This window comes from Osmerus mordax, chromosome 7, assembly GCF_038355195.1.
Source record: "Osmerus mordax isolate fOsmMor3 chromosome 7, fOsmMor3.pri, whole genome shotgun sequence".
Classification (NCBI taxonomy): Eukaryota; Metazoa; Chordata; class Actinopteri; order Osmeriformes; family Osmeridae; genus Osmerus; species Osmerus mordax.
The window spans coordinates 9,240,052-9,260,775 of record NC_090056.1 but is presented as its reverse complement, the minus strand read 5'-3'; the positions used below and the strand labels follow the sequence as shown (position 1 = coordinate 9,260,775).

The 20,724-nt window shown below is 46.2% G+C and overlaps 1 protein-coding gene across 1 annotated transcript in view; it reads left to right on the top strand.

The window, feature by feature from the left end:
- The first annotated feature begins 8,448 nt into the window (after positions 1-8,448).
- Positions 8,449-20,724, top strand: part of itga5 (integrin, alpha 5 (fibronectin receptor, alpha polypeptide)) — a 34,181-nt gene continuing 21,905 nt past the window's right edge. Inside the window, exons 1-2 of the mRNA XM_067240840.1 lie at positions 8,449-8,840; positions 17,919-18,049. Coding sequence (XP_067096941.1) covers positions 8,632-8,840; positions 17,919-18,049 — 340 coding nt within the window. The 5' untranslated portion in view covers positions 8,449-8,631. The remainder of the gene's footprint in view (positions 8,841-17,918; positions 18,050-20,724) is intronic.

Sequence of the window (20,724 nt, the reverse complement as noted above, 5' to 3'; positions counted from 1 at the left end):
GTGTGTGTGCCAGAGTGGAGCACGAGACAGCAGGAACAGTGAGTGCTAGTGACTGACTGGGAAGGGCACTGATAAACCATGCAGTGAAACACACTGCCTTTTTTAGAGTCGCTGTCAGGGAGGGACTGAGTCATGATTCAGAACCAACATGCACACGCACACACAGACGCACACACTCACCCTCTCCTTCTCTGCGGGAGAATGTTATTAGGGGAATGAATCAGGATCTTAGTACCAACAGACCAATATAACTGTTTATGCTTTGGGGAGGTAGTCATGACAGGTACAGCCTTGCATGGTCAGTCTGCCTCTGACTTAGAGTGAGGAACTATGAGGACATGTTGTGCCAAAAATGTTAGTATATTGGGGAAGGATGAATCAGTTGTGGCACAAAGGTGCATCACTTCCCAAACATTCATTATGAGTCTTAGGAAAATTAAACAAAGTCTTAATTTACCATATATGTACAGTTAAAAGTATGTTTGCACATCTGACACACACAGCAATGTTCTTTGTTAGTGCTACATCTTGTGGTTGACAGGGAATGAAAATATCGCTGACCAACAAGACACGATATCTCCCTCTCTCTCCCCCTCTCCCTCCCTCTGTCTCTCTACTTCACTCCTTATTTCTCTCTCTCTCTCTCTCTCTCTCTCTCTCTCTCTCTCTCTCTCTCTCTCTCTCTCTCTCTCTCTCTCTCTCTCTGTCTGTCTGTCTCTTTCTCTCTCTCTCTCTCTCTCTCTCTCTCTCTCTCTCTCTCTCTCTCTCTCTCTCTCTCTCTCTGTCTGTCTGTCTCTTTCTCTCTCTCTCTCTCTCTCTCTCTCTCTCTCTCTCTCTCTCTCTCTCTCTCTCTCTCTCTCTCTCTCTGTCTCTTTCTCTCTCTATCTTACTCTATGCACAGAAAGACTTAGAGGTCAGGTGAACAAACAGAAACAGGCGTGCTCAGGTGTCAGTGAAGGACTGCCTGTTTGCTAGATGTGTGGTCCACAGCCCATGCACATCCCAGAGTGGTTTTATGGTTAGATACTGGAAAACAACAAATATGCTTTATTTTTTTTCAACCTGGGTGTTCCACTATAACCTGATTCCAGTGAACCAATGGAACTGCAACTCCATTGGTCTAAAACATGTATTTGGAACACCTGCTAGAGAAACAGCTGCCTCCTATTGGATAAACAAGGTCGCCTTCTTAGCTGTCCCTGTACAGTGTCAAACTATTGTTATGATTAACTGTTTCTTCACTGAGACGTTCTAAAGCATGTTTTGATAGCATGGATTCTGTACTGTGTACTGCCTGTGATTCCAGGCATAACTGTCAAACAATAGCATGGACTTGTGTTGCGTGGTAAGTTGACAGTGAATCCGGGATCCTTCCTTCTCTGACTATCGATGCATCAGTAACCACACACAACAACATTCCAGGACACAAAGGCAGGAAGACAGGGATTGTTGTTGCCTGTTCTGAGTGGTAACATGGGCGTATAGAATACAACACTGGCTGTGGACATGGTACTCAAGGTACTGTTAAAGTGTGAGAGTCATCAATAGAAACAAATCTGTACCATTTTGGGGAGTGATAAATATATCCTACAAACACTAATTTCCAGACAACAACCACAAAATGTTGATTTGGCAATAGTGACAGTAGTATTATGTGTTTATTGCATCACGCAGACATTTGTTTATAGCTTGTATCCGTTTCTGTTTATGTCCACATGTCTTCAGTCTAATATGATGGTGTCTGGTGTATTTGATATATAAACCTGCCTTTCCTGAAAAACTGAAAGACTGAAAACTATGTTTTACGTTTGGAACAGACCTTTTGAATTATGGTGTTCTTACAGCCAGCAGAATATCCTTACAGGCTGTAGCAGCCTCAGTATTAAGAATAGCCCCAAAAAAGCCTGCTGAAACATTTTCCATGTACCAGAGCCAATCACAGCTCTAGTTAAAAACATGAATAACTGCTTGTCTCAAACAGAGCCAGTTTGAACTGCCTCAGCGTTAGAACTTCAGAATTCCAAAATCACCTGTCGCCATAGATGATAGAACTAAAACCTGATCCAGCAGAGCTCTGAGGTTCTTACTCTGGATGTCCGGGGTGAGCAGGCTGGCCAGCCCTCCCCAGGCAGCAGGTGGGGAGTTTGTGTGGGCCCGGTATAAGGGAGGAAGGATAAACGTTATTAGGGGCCAGGATGTGTCAGATTTCAAGTGGAGGAAAAAGCCCAGAGTTGAACCATAATAGTGCTTCTGACCCTGGACCTCTTCATTAGAACTCTTCATCCTCTGGGCTGTCTGCTTGTGAGCCTCTCCTATGGTTTGTTTGATATGTAACTCTAGCCATGCACAGGACATGCAACGTGCCAGCTCTCTCCTGAGCCTCTCCCAGCCTGCACCAAACAAACAGACATCCCCACGCCAATCACTCTCTTGCCCTACTCTTGTAACTCCTTTGGGATTGAATTACACAGGGGTATTCAAGATTTCCAAACATCTTCAATCTGTCAAAGGATATGACCGCCCTGTAATTCAAACATTAGTGGGACAGGACATCTGAATATTCACTCAGCTTAAGTTCATGCGGTTCTTTTCAATTTACGTGATAGTTTAATTTACATTTACATTTAGTAGACGCTCTTATCCAGAGCGACGTACAGTAAGTACAGGGACATTCCCCCAAGTAGGGTGAAGTGCCTTGCCCAAGGACACAACGTCATTCTGCACGGCCGGGAATCAAACTGGCAACCTTCAGATTACTAGCCCGATTCCCTAACCGCTTAGCCACCTGACTCCCCTTAATACATATATCTCAGAGTAAACGGCTTCTATATAAGGACTTGCAGGGCTGTGGGACACCTTGGTGTGCTGGACAGCATTAACATCAACATAGGCTTATAAGGAGGACCATGTCAGATTAGAGGGGGTACACAGCGTTTCAATGGGACTCAGCGTGACTCACAATCCCAAACACTGTTATTCATTAGAAGGGGACATTGTGACGTTCGCTCAGATGGTGAGGTACATTCTTGTGAAATGTCTGGAGCACATTCTCAGCACCACACTGGTGGTCAGCCATGCCTCAGCACAGTCTGGACAGGACGCAGAAAACAATGCTGCAGGATATGGTCAGATGCTTGATGGGGGAGATATTTGAAAACAACGAGTAACCCATTGGTTCAGCATGAACCAACAGATGCCTAAGGAAGAGCAGCCATTTGCTTTCATACACCAAGAATGTTAAAATGGTTCCAGTAATGGTCTCATTGACCAATTGCATCTTTACAAACTTGATGAGGTTTCAAACATATCTCAACTGCAGTGTCAGCCTCAGGGTGGAACAACAGTTTTGTCAACAAACACATTAGCAGCATGCAACATGAACAGGAAGGACGGTTTCTGTGGTCTGACATCTCTGACACCTCATCTCTAATGATAGTGGGACTTAATCAGATGTTTGTAGGCCGTTGTAACCACTTCCTGATTTAAAAAAGAGTTTGAAAGAGTTTCTGGGGCTGCGCCGCTCAACAATTTAGTCAGTCTGCTCCAGTTTGAGCCTGAGGGTAAGAGTTGACAGTGTTCCACTCGGGGATTTAGTTTTCCATTTGACCAGTGGATCTGAGGTGGCTCATTGTTCTAGTCTCATCATCCATCTCTTCCAGAAGCTTTTCCTGTCACAGGAGAAAAAATACCTCACTGTTCTTTAAATGAAGTGATGAGTCCTCACAACAGTGTTGTCTCGTCTGGGGCCATTAACCATTTGTTGCAGGAACACAGGGCAATCACTCCAGGAAACAGACTAGTGGTTGTTGGTTGATTGAAGAAACTACTTCCATCTTGGGTTATCTCAGAATCTGGAAGATAAAATATTTGTTTTCCTGTGTTTAACCCCAATTAGACTAAATCCATTCAAGCCTTCAAAAATGGACTAAATAGAAACATATTGGTATCTATTAGTCCAAATATTGGTGAGTTGTTCTGGACAATAAGGCTGACCTTGTTTTGGTGCATGAGGTTAGAATATGCTTCCATATGCTTTGTATCAGACATGTATGGCTGAGGGAGCAAGCATGAGAAAGCCGCAGTGAAGTATGTTTACATGTGTGTGTTCACATACCATGTGTACATGTGTGTGTGTGTGAGAGAGAGAAAGAGAGATTGAGAGAGAGAGAGATTGAGAGAGAGAGAGAGAGAGAGAGAGAGAGAGAGAGAGAGAGAGAGAGAGAGAGAGAGAGAGAGAGCGGGAGCAGGAGTCCCCTCAGGCACCCCAGTGGTCACACTGATTCACTGCCCTCTCCCCCTGTACCCCCACATCCACACACACTTTATAGCCACATTCCTTCACTCCAGGGCCTCACGCCAGCCCCACAGCACGCTCGCCCCAATAAGAAAACACAGGAGGGGGTCAGGGAGCACTCTTTTTTCTGAAAGACAAATAGGCCATACAAATAAAACATGACACCCTGAACACAGGGTCTGAATGCAGGATAACCGCAGTGGGTCATCAGGACAACTTTTTGAATGCAACATGGTCTTTACTATCGATGCATACATTCTTACTAAGTATTCTTCCTCAGGTTTTCACCATGAAAGTCTTTTGACCTCTTTTGTAAACTGGGTCGAACTCATATTTACAACCCATGTTTCATCCTCTCGACAGGCACAGTCGAAGTTGTGTCTGTGGTCCATGAAAAGTCCACGCTAAAGGTACCACTGTTTAATGTTGAAACATTGTTCAGGGAATGAACATCATCTTGTGCAAGAATATGCATTCTTGCTGTTTTGTCAAGGTCAGACAGCCTTTTTTCTGGCATTCTCCTGGGGTTTTCCTGGTCTGTTTCAATACGTTCACCCAGCCTCAGTAACCTCCCATCAAGTGACGTGACCCGTTTTATGCCATCTTTACGAGTATATTTTTTAGGCAAACAAGCGTGAAGTGAGGTAGCAGGGTCCGGGTAGGCCATGTGGTGCTGGGTACTGGGTCACGGTCTGTAAATGGCAGACAGGTCAAAGCTGCTGCTGGGGGACACTTCTGTGCCTCATGGAGTGTCCAGAGAGTGGCCCTCAGAACCGAGGGGAGGGTGAGCAGGGCTTCCCCCCATCAGACGCTCACACGGCAGTGCTTTACTGCTCACTGAGACTGATTAAGGGACTGGCGTAAAACCCAAGTGCTCATTTTCAGACCTTTTGTGGCTGTTTTAACAAGGTCATTGTACAATGGACACTTTCTGGCTCGTCTTTCTCCCACACACATCGTCTCAGTGGGTCTGGGTTCACAGTAAAGCTGGCTCCTATGGAGAGGGGAGAGAGAACCAGGTCCTGCACGGATGCTGCTAGATGGTGAAGGGGGAAGGAATGGCTGATGAGCAGTTGATCTAAAACGAGGAAATGATTCAGTCTGTTGCTAAGGGTCACAAAAACAGTGGACAACCTTCTCTGACAACCATGTCGAACTCTCATCTCGGGTCCTTATGACCAATCTGTCGACCAGTCCACAAAGTCTCAGGCTGGCCGGAATAATCAGCCACACCTCCCCACCCTTCCTCTCTCAGAATGGAAAGGTTAGAGAGAAAACCGTTGAAGGCATTCCAGTATGTGTATGTGTGTGTGTGATAGAGAGAGTGTGTGAGACCGAGGGGATCTAAGAGGACCTAGTAGGAGCAGGAAGTGCAGGCAGGACTTTACATTGGAGGAATTTCCTGCCTGTTAGATGAATATCACGACAGTACAGGGGAGTGAAGGGAGAGAAAGGGTGGCAGAGGAAGGGGACCAGCAGTGAATGTTTTAAAGGTATTTTGAGAAAGGTTTAAGGCTTAAGGTTTGGATCAAGAAAGGTCTTTGCCATTCGGAAACTAAGCTACAGTAGCTCCTTTATTCTTTTCCACTTGTGGATTCAGTTTCCAATTGCAACACAAGTCCTTTATCAATCAATCATTATGGCATCTAATTTCCTTTATTTTACCGTAGTTAAACAAATCACAAAACAAGGCCTTAAATAAACGGATTTGCAGACAGGCAGAGGAACAAACAAGCTACAGATCCTGTTCTACTTGTGGTAGCGCGCTTATGAGTGTACACATCCCATACAGCCTGTTGTGGGCCTGTTTGCTGTCTGTTGCTGAGTGGTAAAATAGCGTTTACTCTGGAAGTTAAAAGGGTAACAGTGGCCTTAACAGCCGTTAGAATGACTCTCCCCCCCACCCCCCACGGCGTCGGTCTCTGTCAGACCATGTTTATGTAGCGAAGAGAGATGAGTGGGGCAGGGAGGGAGGGGACCTGAGACGTTTGAAATATGCGACTGGGTGAACGTGCCACTGGTTGCTATATCAGCATCCAATGAAGATACATTGTTGATTTGAAAACTAAGAGTTACGTGTTCCAAACCACTTATAAGATTTAAGAGTATAAGATTTGAAAAAAAATTGCCAGGATCAAATGGTTCACTGGCCTTCTGGCAATTCTATAAATAATTTCCCCAAGAGTAGGAAAAGACACGTGTCCAGTAAGTGTGTAACTGACTGCGTGTGTCTATATTTAAACATGTTTCCCAGCTGTTTAGAGTACTGTAAATTGTGCTATAAGTGTTTTGTTGTACCCTTAATGTGTTGCCATGACAGCCCAGTGATGAGGTCACGTAAGAGGCATTTTAAGTTCCACCTCCTATTCTGGACTGGATATCTTTTAGAAAGAAGAACAACTCCAACAAGCAAACACCATTTTGGAATGCATGCATTTGCTCGTTTAATCTCAAATGTGTATTATAAAAGAACATACTAGCCTGTTATACTTAGTGACCAAATAGTGTACAACCTACTGAATAACAATGCACTTCATCATTAAGAATCCTCTTTGATGACCATATGACCCCACATTTCTAAGTGACTGTGCAGAACAATTGGACACGTGACGAAATTGAGCCAATCTTATCTGCCTCTAAAGTATTCCTTTACCCAGCAATTCTGTTTGACCTCAAACTTTTGACCTTGCTTTGTCATGGCTTGTGAGTCTGTAGATGCTAAGGGGTCATCCTTTGGCCTTAGAAAGGCCAAACCAACAACATGGTTCCTCCATCTATGCATAATGGACACATTTACAATAATGTTACTACAAAACATGATGTATTCCAAAGGGCGTGGTGTAGTATCATGTTTTTCAGTGTTTGTTTTTAGTGCAGTGATGGGTTTGTAGAGTAGTGGCGATGTGGTTCCCCAATTCATATGGGGTGTGTCTGCACAGAATACTAAATCATGTGAACAGTGACATGATCTAGTTGGGGTAGTAACCACTTCATATACACTCCGGGTTCCATCCATCTGCAAGCTCATCATGTGGCGGGCCTAAAAACAGAGTGAGAGAATGAGAGCACTCCAGGATTAGGGCTTTGAACCGTCACGTAGCGCCAACAGCTGTGAACTGGGCTTCAGACAGCACACATTTCTCCCCTTAGCCTATGGGACTGGGCCTCTGCTCCCCTGCCCCCATCAGTGGTTCTAAATATTAGCCTGAGGAGAGTGGTCCTTTCTGACACACAGACAAATGTGTCCCCCCTGTTCAATCCCTAGGGGTGGCTGGTTTAAAGTGCATCAGCAAGACCAACAGTCACTAATTCTGGTCAGCCTGTTGACTATATTACAGATCTCATTTCAGCGAGTTGCTTGGTGTTACTTTAAAGCCACTTTCCAACTGTTTGGATCTGGTGTGACTCTAGAACACAAATAGGAAGTGTTCCCACAGTCTGAAAGTACCTCTCCCTGTTAGAGAGCACATTATCAAACATCCAATTAAGTGTTTATCCTTTTAACATTTATTTTAGCAAATCTCAAGAGGCTGAGGTAAAGACATGGTTGGTTATTTTCAGAGCATGCAGTGGGGTATCTCCCACAACATGTCTAAAGATAAGATCAAATAACTAAGTTCATACGAAAGGGGAATTCTAAATACCAATCTTTCTAGGCAAGATAGATTTTTTATTTCAGTTAATTTCACATATGTGCAGTGCCCTTCGATTGGTCATTTCAACACATCTCAACACTTATCAGACACTAAAGCCCACCTAGCCGAGTCCAGGTTGAAAAGGTCAGTTGTATTAAGTTAATTGTTGAAGGATATCAACGACAGAAACCCCTCTGTCTGGAGTTAATCATTTGTCTGCTATCAAGAATGATAAAAGCCTATCTACGTTCATGCTTGAAGGTACGGTGAGCTACGTCTACCTAAATGATGTTGATTATAAATATTTGCGCACCGTGAAGCGCAGAGACAAACGCTTTTTCGCCGTTGAGGGTACTTGGGACTTTTCTCTGCACTACTTGCTCCGATTGCTTTTTTGTGAATCAAAAGCTCCACCTCTCCAAAAGTTTGTCATGAACAGAACTCCCTCCTTCCAATATAGCCTACTCTCAATTAGGTGAGCAGGGAAACCATAGTGAGTGAGAGAGAGCGAGGGGTGAGGACGTCGAAGGAAGCTGACAGAGCGTTAATAAGATACAGAAGAGTTTGAGTTACAGGCATGCAGACAAGACAACGAGACTGATTCCCTTGTTCCAGAGACTACGGACTTTAAATCTAAAAAATAATTTGGCTGTAATAAGTCTTGACTCGAACCAACGCTTAGTGGACTAATTTATAAAAAAAATGGGTTCTAAAAGATATCGGTCGAAGACGTTTGGGAAAACACTCTCTCTAAACCATACGCTCCTTTGTATAATTTGGGTTTTATTCACACTTTTCCACCCATTCGGCTCTGCTTTCAACCTGGACGTGGAGAATCCTACTGTCTACAGCGGACCTAACGGGAGCTACTTCGGATATTCCGTGGAATTTTACTTGACAAATTCTGCTAGGTGAGTTCACCCCCTAAAGCAATGTGGTGAAATGTTTCTAAATAAGGATGGTTGTGGTTACATTTGAGCATCCTGGTCCTAATGCAGTTTAGCATCTGAATAAAACCTTGACATGGCTAATGCATGTGGTGGACCGTTTTGTGAACAATGGAACAATTGAACTTCACTTGAAGTGCGTATCGGTAAGGTCTTTTAACGCACCTTCTTTCAGAAACTGTCTGAGCAAGCCAGATTTCTACTGTCTACCTGCAACATGCAACACATGCACACCGCCAGACAATGGAAGTTTATTAGGACTGGTATCTTGGCGCATACATCTAAATCCAAACACGCATAAAAAAAATTACTTTGATAAATTCTACAGGCAACCATGCATCAAACATTCAGTTTATTCGAATCATGCAACCTACCAAAAGTCACAAATATTTGTAGAGACTAGGGAGTGGGCTCTAGCAGACATGCCATCTCAATAGACAGTCATCTCTTGATTTGGCTACCCTATTACTGAATATGGACCATAGACAGTATCATACATAAACAAACATTTATGGAAGGTTGAATTTGTAGCGCAATCCTATTACAGGAAACCTTTTCATATAATCATCCGTAAATGGAAATCTCATTGACCCAAAAATTGGATTCCACTCTGACCTCTAATGTGCTGAAATCTCATTTACCATCTCTAAAAGCCAAAACAGAGCCTCTTAAAAGCCTCCCTTTCTTCACTTCACTTTTGCTGCCTTGTTTCAGTCACATCATCCATACTCGTCTTGGTGTGAACCACTCCTGTGCACTTTCCTACATGCCTGGCCTTGTGGGCATGTGAGCCAGCTGTGTGTGTGTCCCTAACATGCTGTGACTATCTCAGCAGCATGGCACGCAGTGGCCAGTGGTCAGACCCCTAAAGAGCCGAGGGCTGTCATTAAGAGGGGCTCCAGACCCCTGTCCTACCTATCATAGATTCCTCAAGCAGACGCACATGGGCTGCCAGTCTGGCCGGAGACCTGGCAGTAAGATGATGCAAGGCGCCCTGACTGCCCCAATGACATATCCAGCAGATAACAACATCTGGTTCTTGTATCAGAAATGTTGGCAGCAGCAGAAGTGAAGGCAGCAGAGAGAGGTAGAGGCATGGTGTCTGAGCTGGAGCTGCGTCTCCAGGCCCGGGTGCTGTCAAGTCAGTGGAGTCTGATGCCACTGCTCCTAACTCAGTAATACAGATTGGCAGTCTGGACCTGTCTGCTCTATAATTGTAATGATCATCAACCGAGGCGGCCGGGCCCGGTCCAGCCAGGCCGGGGCCCAGACGTAATCAGACGTCCTGGCTGCGTTAGTGTCTGTCTGCCCAGCAGGGTCCCAGCCAGCCAGCCAGCCAGGGTTTTACTGAAGGCTTTGTGCCGAGTGGGCCGCCAGCAGCTCTAGTTTCCCCGTGTTCTCCTCTCCACACCCCTAGTCTCCAGACAAGGGGGATTCCCCCTCCTTTTCCTTCTCTCTCTCTCTCCCTCTTTCCCTCTCTTTACCTCTCTCCCCTCTCTCTATTTCTTTCCCGTTCTTACAGGGCTGTTTCTATTGGTCTATATTATTCTGGCAGACCTACCGGAGCTCCAGCAGAAAGCTGTATGATTTAGAGTGTGATGCTAGCCGACACTGAGTCAGAGTAGAGTGGAAATGCCCCTCTGTACTCTACCTCTGCCTCACCTCCTCCTCTGCTGATGTCATTCTGCTGGGCTCTGTAATCCCCTATTAGTCCCCCATCCCCCACTGTCTAGCGCCCCCCCCCACTCCCTCCCCTTCAGGTCTCATGGAGTATGAAGTCACTGCTAGTCATCTCTGTGATGACTTCATCTGAACTTTCAAAGACTTGGACGTCATTGTTCTGGAGGAGGAGATGGGAGTGGATCAGTTAGCACATGTGTAAGCATCAGGGGAGAGTTGATGCCCAAAGCATCCTCCCATGTGGGTCTCCTGGCTCTGGCCCGTGTGTGATGATAGATAGGGCTGTGTTTGAAAGACATGTAAGCCATGTATGTCAGGCTTTTATCTATGGCCACTTTGCCTCGTCTGTGCATTTCACAACCTGTCACTGCACATCAACAGGAAACTGGATACATAACTAGCTTCCCCTTATCTCTTGTGGGGTGCGCCATCAGCTTATCTTCCAGGTCTTGGAGACGCGTGGGAGCTGGGGAGTAGCTGGGACCCTGAGGTGAGGTCGGGCTGGGGAGTAGCTTGGACCCTGAGGTGAGGTCGGCCTGGGGGCTGGGGAGTAGCTTGGACCCTGAGGTGAGGTCGGCCTGGGGGCTGGGGAGTAGCTTGGACCCTGAGGTGAGGTCGGCCTGGGGGGTTTCCTCCTGTTCGACATCAGTACAGATGTTGCAAGACGCACAGCTCCGACCTGCCTGTCTGGAGCCATCATGCTTTGATCTGGAAAACATGCATGATGGCTGACTTGGGCCAGCTGGTGGTCTGTCTGCGGACCATGTTGGAGCAGCATGGGTGGACTGAGAGAGAACGGGAGAAACGAGAATGTTGCACCTTCTATATTGACCACACACACACAAAACACGTTCTTTGTCACTAATGCTGACGGTTCCATGTCCAGGAGTGAATGTGTGTCTGATTCCTGTCATGCCCTGTGGCCTGCTCTAATGAAATTAGGGATCTAGGCCTTCACACAGACCACCGTGTGAGACTGCCCGAGGACAGGGTTCATGAACTATATGTGAGAGCTCTTGTCAGATATACACAGGCAAAGCAAGAGGTTATTTATGGTCCTGTGTGTGTGTGTGTGTGCGCTGGACACGAGGAGAAAGAGAGAGAAGGAGATGAGCTCAAGTTGACTTTGGTCAAATGAATCTCTGAGGCAACAAGGGGAGTGTTCATCCATCATGTTGGAGGCTGAGAGCTGCAGAAGCCCTGCTGCTTCCCTGTGCCTGGTACCAGGCGACAGGATATACCAGACCCGAGGGATGGGATAGGTTAACGGTCTGGCTGCAGATACCAGACTTGCTCTGGAGAGTCTGAGCTGTGTTTGCTGATAGTCCTCTCCATATCTCCAGCATGTCAATATTGATCCAGGCCTCGGTTCTAGAACTGCTCCAAAGCCGAACAGGCACTGTTCAAGAGGTGGAACTGCCTATTCTCTCCACCCGTATTGGTCTGAGTTGGATTGGAAGCATAGGAGACTCCAGCTGTCTGATATTGAGCTGTTCCATTCAGCCCATCCCTGCAACATGTGTTAATTGTGAGGTGTGGCGTTCCTTCTTAGATCATGGATAGTTTAGCTGTGACCAACAGACTGAGGTCATCCTGTCCATGTTGGTCACTCTACTGGAGCTTGCCCTCCTAAATGCGGTTGCTGCTAAACCAATATTGATACTGGGCTGAGGTCTCTTAGTACTAAAACAGCTCTGTTTTCTCTGTGTCTACACTGAGGTTCCATCTCCATATATGATTGCACACATTTCTATTATTGCTTTTATTGCTGTTTTTTTTGTATCGGCCTGTTTATGAATCACATTACCATCTATGTTTGTGTGGGCGTGTGTGTGTTGTTGGACATGTGTATGTGTGCTGTCAGGCTATTCTTCTCCAGGCTTCTCATCTCTGCAATCAGTACATTTCATACCCTGTGGACAATGGGGCCCATTGTTGGGCAGCAGAAAAGGTTTGCTGTTTTTTGTTGGAGACACTTTCCATGTGACTCATTTCTTTCTTTCTTTATTCACTTTTTAAAGGGCTTTTTGGTCCTCCCCTGATCGAGCTTCAGGCCTGTGAGATTCAGACAGGGAGTGGTAACATTAGAAAGGCTTGTTTGAAAGGTTAATAGAGACATGCTTAGCCTGGTGGCAGGGGCCATGGAGCAGTCTGCCTGACGGCCTTGCTTTTACTGCCTGTGTGGTAATGGGTATAATAAGCCTCTGTGTGTATGTCAATTGAAAACGACATCTGTGTAAGGTGATGATGGCTTGAATGGGTTTGGTGGACCTTATGTAGAGATGGACAAAGGCCCTAGGTGCTTCATGTGGTCCTGATGCCCCAGTTTTATCAAACAGACGACTCAGGCCTGTACATGCATTAGAAGGAAACTTCTGTAACTTAAGGACAAAGCCCTGTACAACGGTTGAGTGGTCACTTTGGTTTTTAATTCGGATTCAAGCCATTGAAATGGATTTGACTCTGTTTTGGACTATGGCCGCCAATGTGGGGGGACAGGAGTGGTGTGTCAGCTGGGATCAGAGAAGTGTCTGTGGGGGCTGCCCCTCCTGTTATCCCCCCAGTCCTGTCTGGAGGTGTGAAGGGCTGGACCTCTGGAGCTCTGTGGAGAGGTGTGAACGCCCTGCTGTTCCACTCTTCTCACAGTGGTCCTGGGCTCTGTGGGGGAGATTACAGGGGTCTGGGCAGTTAGGGAATGGGGGATGGGCCACAATTTGGCAACAGAAAACACGGGGGCTGAAACCACAGTCCATGTTGATTCAGGAGTAGTTTGTTTTAAATTACCAACTCGCCACTTGTGAAACCCTTGTTACGGTGAAATGACATGGTTGGTGGTTTTGCTTTCCGCAGTTCCCCTGTGTCTCACTTTCCCCTTAATGTCCATAGAGAAAACGGAGGCAAGCTGCTCATACAGGATCCAGCCAGTGGTCTATATAGGTATTACAGTTATGCAGCAGCCGGGTGCCAATTATAAGCTCATCTCCTCAGCTGGCGAGGGATTCACTCAGCATGTCCTGGCACTCAGAGATGTACAGCTGTGTGTGTGTGTGTGTGTGTGCGTGTGTGTGTTCCTGACCCAGTGATTCACTGACCTCCGGCTGTAGAGCCCTCCTCTCCTGAGAGGAAATGTTTGTGTGGTGATGGTCAGATCCGCTCCGAGAGGGTTTGAACTGTTGATAAAATCAACAGTAATGGGTGGGGCTGCATTCTAACTGCTGCTTTTGAAGTTCATCTGGAGATTCTGTGATCATGTGTATGTAAATGGGTCAATTTGCAAAACGGATTGTTTTAGATTCTCTCCATATATTGCATCCTGAGTATACTGTAGATGCTCTCCGGTGTTGCTTGCTACTGTCCCCTTGTACAGGGCCTTTAGTTAGTACACTGCACTCTCAATCAGCACCAGTCACCCCAGAGGCTGACACTGCTACTCTCATCATCTCTGTCAGTCCCCCAGGAGCAGAGAGCTCCTAGACAGCAGCACTGTGTGTGCATGCTGAGTGGCCAGCAATGTTACGAAGATGAAGTCATACAATACGTCTAATATGGTGCCAGTAATGGACTTCTAATTGAGAAACTAAGTAACTGTTTCTTTGTCCAGTGATTTTGCGTGGATTAAATGAATGCCCTCTTCTGTTGTTGTCAGTGAGCTGGTGTAGAGAGGGAGGGAGAGAGAGGGATGGGGGTGCTTGTGTTTACTGGTTGTGTTGGGCCCATGGCATGTCTGAGGCTGTCCCTCCAGAGAAAGGGAGGTCAAGAACAAATTCTGGTTCAGCTGGAGCCAGTGCATAAGTTAACTCTCTTTGGATCCTACATGTGACAACACTCCAGATGTTGATGTGTGTAGAGATTGAACAGTGTAAACTCCCATGAAGAGCTGAGTGCCTGCTCGTGGGCTGAAGATGAGCTGAGGTCCCTTTTGGTTGAGGGTAGGGTATGGAGTTATGGACCCCTCCTGCCCTTCACTAGTCCCACCAGCATGAGATGACCCCAGTGTTGGTGACTTTGGCATACTGTTACCATTCCCACCGCTAGCTCTTTTATAGCTGCAGATGGTGACAGCAGCCGTTGCTGGTAGGCCAACAAACGTGATTGTAATTTCTTGCTATTTAGTCAAAGCAGTTTTTTCCCCCCTGCTGGCTTAAACCAATTATAATAGTGTTCAAGTGACATAAGCGTTGCAGCTGGGAAGAAGACAATTAAATGTGGAGCGGGGGGAAAAGTTTGCAGGGGCTGGAGAGGAATTTGGCTTGGGACTCTACCCCCCCAACCTCACCGTAAACTAGGCCTGGTGAAAGATGGTGTCAAATCAGCAATTCCCAGCTTTTTTCATTACTCTTAATGTCTCCACCCCATATAAATAGTGGTTTCTGAGCCATTATGACGTGGTTAGATATTGTTTAGAGTTTTTGCTGTTTGCAGAATCCTCAAATGGGGTGGAACCCTCAATCGATCTTACAGGGGAGCTGCTGTTTTTGTGCCCCACATTTGAAGCCTAAGTCATTTAGTTTAATTAACACTGTAACTCTCCAAAGGGTGGTGGACTCTTTTTAATGGCCGATGTCTGGAAGATGATTTGGTAGGTATGTCTTGCCTTTTGGAGAAATTGAGAAGCCATGCATATATTTTATCCGCCCACAATTCCGGCAGACTGCTCAAGCTGGCTCTGAACCAAACATTGACCAGTGGCTGGTTCTGAAAAAGGTTAAAAAAACTAGAAGATGTTTTCTTCTTGAGGGCTACCATTACTTCTTCCATGTCCAGTAATTCTGGTGGGCTTTTTATGAGCCCCTTCATGTGAAAATGCTTGCATAAAGACCTACCATCAAATCTGCTATAAACCAGTTTCCACACACACACATTTGAGATTGCTACTAAATCGATAAGTTAGCCAACTACAGCTAAGAACTATCATTTGACGTTGCATTTAATTTGAAGGGTCCTATTGACACAAACACCAAATTATAGGTAGGTAAAACAAGTCTTTATTAATGCTAACAATGGGCCCTCATTTAAGTATGTAGCAAGATGGAGGGGCTGATATTCCAGTCTGAAGTACTGATCTTCTGCCAAACAAAGGCCTATTAAATGCTAATCATTCCTTATTTACAGAACGATTAGATTGCTATCAAGGTGTGTGCGTGTGTGTGTGAAAGGTTGTAAAATTACACCTCAGTCTGTTTCCAGTTTGCTGATTAAAGCATGTTCCTGTTTTGTTGTTTCCAGTTTTTTTCCCGAGCTTTTAATACAGCTGGCCAGTGTTCAAATCAGATAACAGTAGTAGTGCTTAGTAGCCATTAGCTTGAATAATGAATAATGCCCCACCTTTTTGTAATTTTGATTACTCGTTTGAAAACAGAAAGCTTTTCAACATCTGCAGGAACACAACTTAGAGTGGCATTTCTGCTTATCTCTCGAGGAACTTGAGGAAACAGAATCATTTTTCTCAAAGGCGCTGACTGTTTTGCAGCCTTCCAACTGTCCATCCTGTCTTCACTGAGGAGAACCATAACATACTGCCCTCAGCAGTGTGGTCTGTTATGAGTGTGACCACAGGGCACACCGGGGTCATGTGTCTACTTTTCCATGGGCCTGTTCATTGTCTGTTCTATGCAAGAGAGTGTGAAGAGAGATGTAGAGACAGAGAGAGAGCTAGCAAGAGAGAGGGAGCCTCTGTCTCAGCTGTCTCATCGTGGGAATCCGTGACCGGGAGGCTTCTCTGGGATTTACATTATTCTACACCCGGAGCTCTGCACTACTCCTCTGGGAGGATCCCTCCGTCCACACACACTTGGCGCTAGAAGGGATTTTCTCTCTCTCTTGCTCTCATTGTCTGTCACTCTCGCTTTCTCTCATTTTCTGTTAGCCGGGGGGCCGTGTTTTCATTTGGTTCTTCCAAAACAAACTTCGATCCCCCTCCCCTGTTTAGTTTAGTGTAGTTTAGTTTGTACTAAGTTTCTGGTGAGGTGGAGACTATGGTCACAGGTTGTGGTGAGACATTAAATCCCCTTCTGACCTGCCTTGCTGGGTCTGCCACAAAGCTGTGTGTTTTCAGAACCTCAAACACATGTACAGGGATGTCATCGATACACAATTTACATGGTATTGATCTCAGTAGGAATACAATACACTTTTGATACTAGAACATAATACATGAACAGATAATGGTACACTAGCTGATCTGTTGATTGTGATGAACAAAAGCACATAAGAAATCCTTGATTTTTCCTACATTATGCTTTTCCATTGTGAGTCAGAGGCCCAGGCTGGCTCTCCTCAGCTGGGGTTGTGCCAGCTGGGTCTCCCCCAGGGCAGGAGGCTAAATATAGAACAACAAACAACGTAAACTTCCATGGACCATGGGGAGACCTGGAGCAGGAAGGGTGTTCTCTTCCTGTGTTCGGACCCCCCAGGCTCTCCCTCTGCCCTCAATGCCCCCATCGCTCTTCCGCCATCCTCACTGCCCACAACCATGCCAGTGATGATGATGATCGTATAATGGGTTCCGCAGTGAGGTAATGGCTACAATGGAGCAGCTGGTCAGCTAGACAGTCTTCTGGAAAAAAGGTTTTTTTTAAGGGTTAGGATTAGTTTTTTTTTTTTTTTTTTTTTTACAGTACCCATGTCTCAAAAGAAAAAAAGTTTCTTTTAAGGTGCTTCCCCTGTCTACTTTCCCCCCTTCCTTCCCTTCCTCCCTGTCCTTGGTCTGCTGTGCCTCAGAAGTCCCTGTCCTCCTCCATACCCTCCAACCTCACCTGCAGGCCCGCTTGTGCAGAGCAGGGAGAGCTGGAGACGAGGTTCCCAGGCCTGGCCTGACGTTTACAGTAGAGTTGGAGTCAGATAGATGTTCAGGCCTCACCTCCGCTGGGAGAGGGCCACACAGCTGTGGAAACAACAGTGTGACTCCACTTAGGCCGTCTGCTCTCTTGTTTTCCCATTGAATTTGCCCCACTGGGATGTGTGTGTGTGTGAGAGAGTTTTGAGTTTGCGTGTCTTGCATGCCAAAGAAGACACATGCACATACTGTACACCAACAATTACACTTGTTATGTAACCTATGTTCTGTTCTGAAACCTGTTAAAGTGTTTAATGTAGAAGGGATGGCTTAGTAAGCAGCAGCACTTGTGTACTACCTAATGTTCAAACTGTTGAATGGGAGGTCTGTAATGCATGTGTTTAATTGATGCCTGACAAAGAACTAAATTTCACCAACTCGTCTGAAAAATATTGCATTGGATAACCAGCTCTGCTTTGCAATTTGTGTTCTCTGTTATCTTCGACTTATATATTATTGGAGTGGAGGGTTGGTTAGATGTAAATGTTTACAGTGAGCATAACTGTGTTCTTCCTCTCTTGCTACAGTGTGAGTGTGGTGATCGGTGCTCCGAAGGCCAATACCAGCCAGGTGAACATCACAGAGGGCGGGTCTGTCTACTACTGCCCATGGAGTCTCAGCCAATCACAATGCCACAGCATTGAGTTTGACCCTCAAGGTAAGCCTTCCTATTGGAAGAAGGCCCCCTCCCCCAGTGTTTGCTCATGAAGTCACAGACATGTATAATCTACATAGATGGATACCATGTTGTATGGTAGACACAGCCAGGTTGTGTCTGACATAACACTTGATGTCATAATTACACAGCAGCGTGACAGCTGTTGTCAGAGCCTCCCTGTTTCCAGTAACACACACCACTCCCCTATCCCTCCTGTTTATTGTCCTGACTGGAGAGGTTGAGGCAAGTTAAGAGGATATTTGAGGACTGTAAAGCTGGTCAGGTTCTCTCTTATCCTGGCCCACTGGTCCATGACCGTGATGTAGCAGGTCTGGATCAGGCGTCAGTGTTCCACCTCACCGCTCTTTGGATGATGCTGGGAAGCTAGATGATCCCTTTCCAGCTTCCTGTTTGTGTGCTTTCTCATGGATGAAAAGAGAGATTGTTTTTGTTTGAGGTACTCGAGTACCTTTCCGTCTGAGTTGGTATGTCTTGCCCGGCTGTTGTTCCAGTGGCTTTAGGGAGGTACTGTAGATAAGCTAATGAGCAGGTCCGAACACACACACACACACAGAGCAGCATGGTATGTATAACACATGGAACATGACAGTGGTGTGTGTGCTCCTTAGTCAGCAGGGGACGGTTGGCTTCTTTCCTGGGAAATCAAAGGCGGCGTGCTGAGCTCTGAGCCAGCTGTGATTTACTATCTCTAATGCACATTAGGGCAGGAATATTCCACTGAGTCTCACACAAGCTCCCTTTAACAGCTCTCTGTAGGAGGCCTCCGATGCTTATAGCCTTTGCTCATTTCTGTTATTTTTCTTCGAGCCTTTATTCTTGCAACAGAAAATGTGTTGCAGATCCTTGGGTTTTGGCTGGAGGCCACTGGCAGTGATGTAACAGCGGGCAGCAGGGCTGGGGGTGAAGGATTGTGCTGGGGGGGGCTGTCAGTATATGTCCTTCATTTCACTGATGGACTTTGAAGACGCATATTTGAGTGCATGAAGCAGATGCAACCATCTGGAATCAGGAAATGGAAGCTTTGGACAAGAAATGACCACACTGTGTAGTCCCGTCTACATTTATCTGTGAGTGTTTGTCGTCAAGTCCTCCATGACTTGACTGGTCATTCATTTATGTAATGTGTATGAGCAGCATTTAACGAGAGTGTGTATTTGGCCCTCCCTGAGTGTGGGTGAGGTCTGACCCAGGGGCTAGTGACCCATTTAATGAACTGTTCTAATTGGGTCAAAGTGGTTGGAGCAGACACTCCGGGGCCCCTCCTCCCATCCCGCTTCCTCCTCCATCCAGATAAGAGACTGCCCAGGGATCTGAGAGAGCAATAGGCAGCATGGGAGAGGGGGCAGGGTGGAGAGGGAGGGGGTAAGAGGGTAGATGAAGGGGAGCAGGAAAGGGGAAGAAACCAGAGCCCTGGTCGCTCGTCTCCCTCTTCTCTTCTCTCCCAAACTCCCCTGGGGGTAGCTGATGTGGTGAGTGAATTTGGCCATTTGTCTCAGACCCTATCGACACACACACACACACACACACACACACACACACACACACACACACACACACACAAATGCACAGTTCCACCCAACTAATGGATCTGCTCTCACACATTTCAAAGACTAAAGTGTGTATGGACACACTCCAGACCCCCACCCGTTTCTGCTGTCCCAGGAGAGTCTGAGCCGGGCCAGACTGGCTGGGCACCAGTCCATCACGTTAACAGTTACTCCTCCCACATTCCCTGGAAGGGCTTCAGACGACATGCTAAGGCAACATGCCTCTGGATCTCTCTATATCTCATGCTTGAATCAAACCCTGTGTTGGGCTTTGGCCATTTCACATGATGCTTGTGTGGCCATATGGAGTCCCTTACCAGCATCTCTCTGTCACACTATGAATGTCAATGTTGTGTGTCTAGACATGGAAGAGCCCACATCTCATCCCTCTAACACTGACAGAGAAGCTTCTTTTGTCTGACCATAAACAGGATCTTTAGAGAATAGTTTTGTCTAATATAGATGGCTTTACCTGCCATAGCTCCTGGTTGCTGGGCTAGTGTGTTCCGAAAGACACGCCAACATTCACACTGCTCTCTGGCCCAATCGACTTCCCCTCGCCACTGCTGCTCATGTTATAATAACCCAGGCCTCTAAGTTGTGAAAATATAAAGAAGCTATGCTTCAGGAAGAGGCACTGTGTAGCTATTCTAGATTAGTTAAAGCAACATTCCTGCTAGTTTGTTTTGATGGTTAAAGCATGTCTGTCTTCACATGGTCTGCCACTCGCATGTACCAGGTCCAGGGTGGGCAGACTGCGGCCCATGAAGACTAATGTTGGAGGGAAAGTCTGCTGATGGAGATGGTGCAGAACTACCGTGATGTTATTGAAAGGCTATTGAAGGTCTAATCCCCCCCTTAGATTCACACCAGGTCTGTGGGAGTCTTGACTCCCTGAGTGAGGGAGAGAGTTCACTGGAAGAGAGGGATTGGAAGTTAGGTGGGCTGGAGAGTGAAGAGATTTTGAAAGGGAAAAGAATAGCAAGAAATAAAAAAAAGACTTTGTGAGGCCGAAGGGGACTTGAACAAAGAGGGGAGTGAAACTAGTGCTTAAACAGGGATGACTAAGAGGTTGCTAGGAGGAAGCAGGGCCAGAACGTTTGTTTT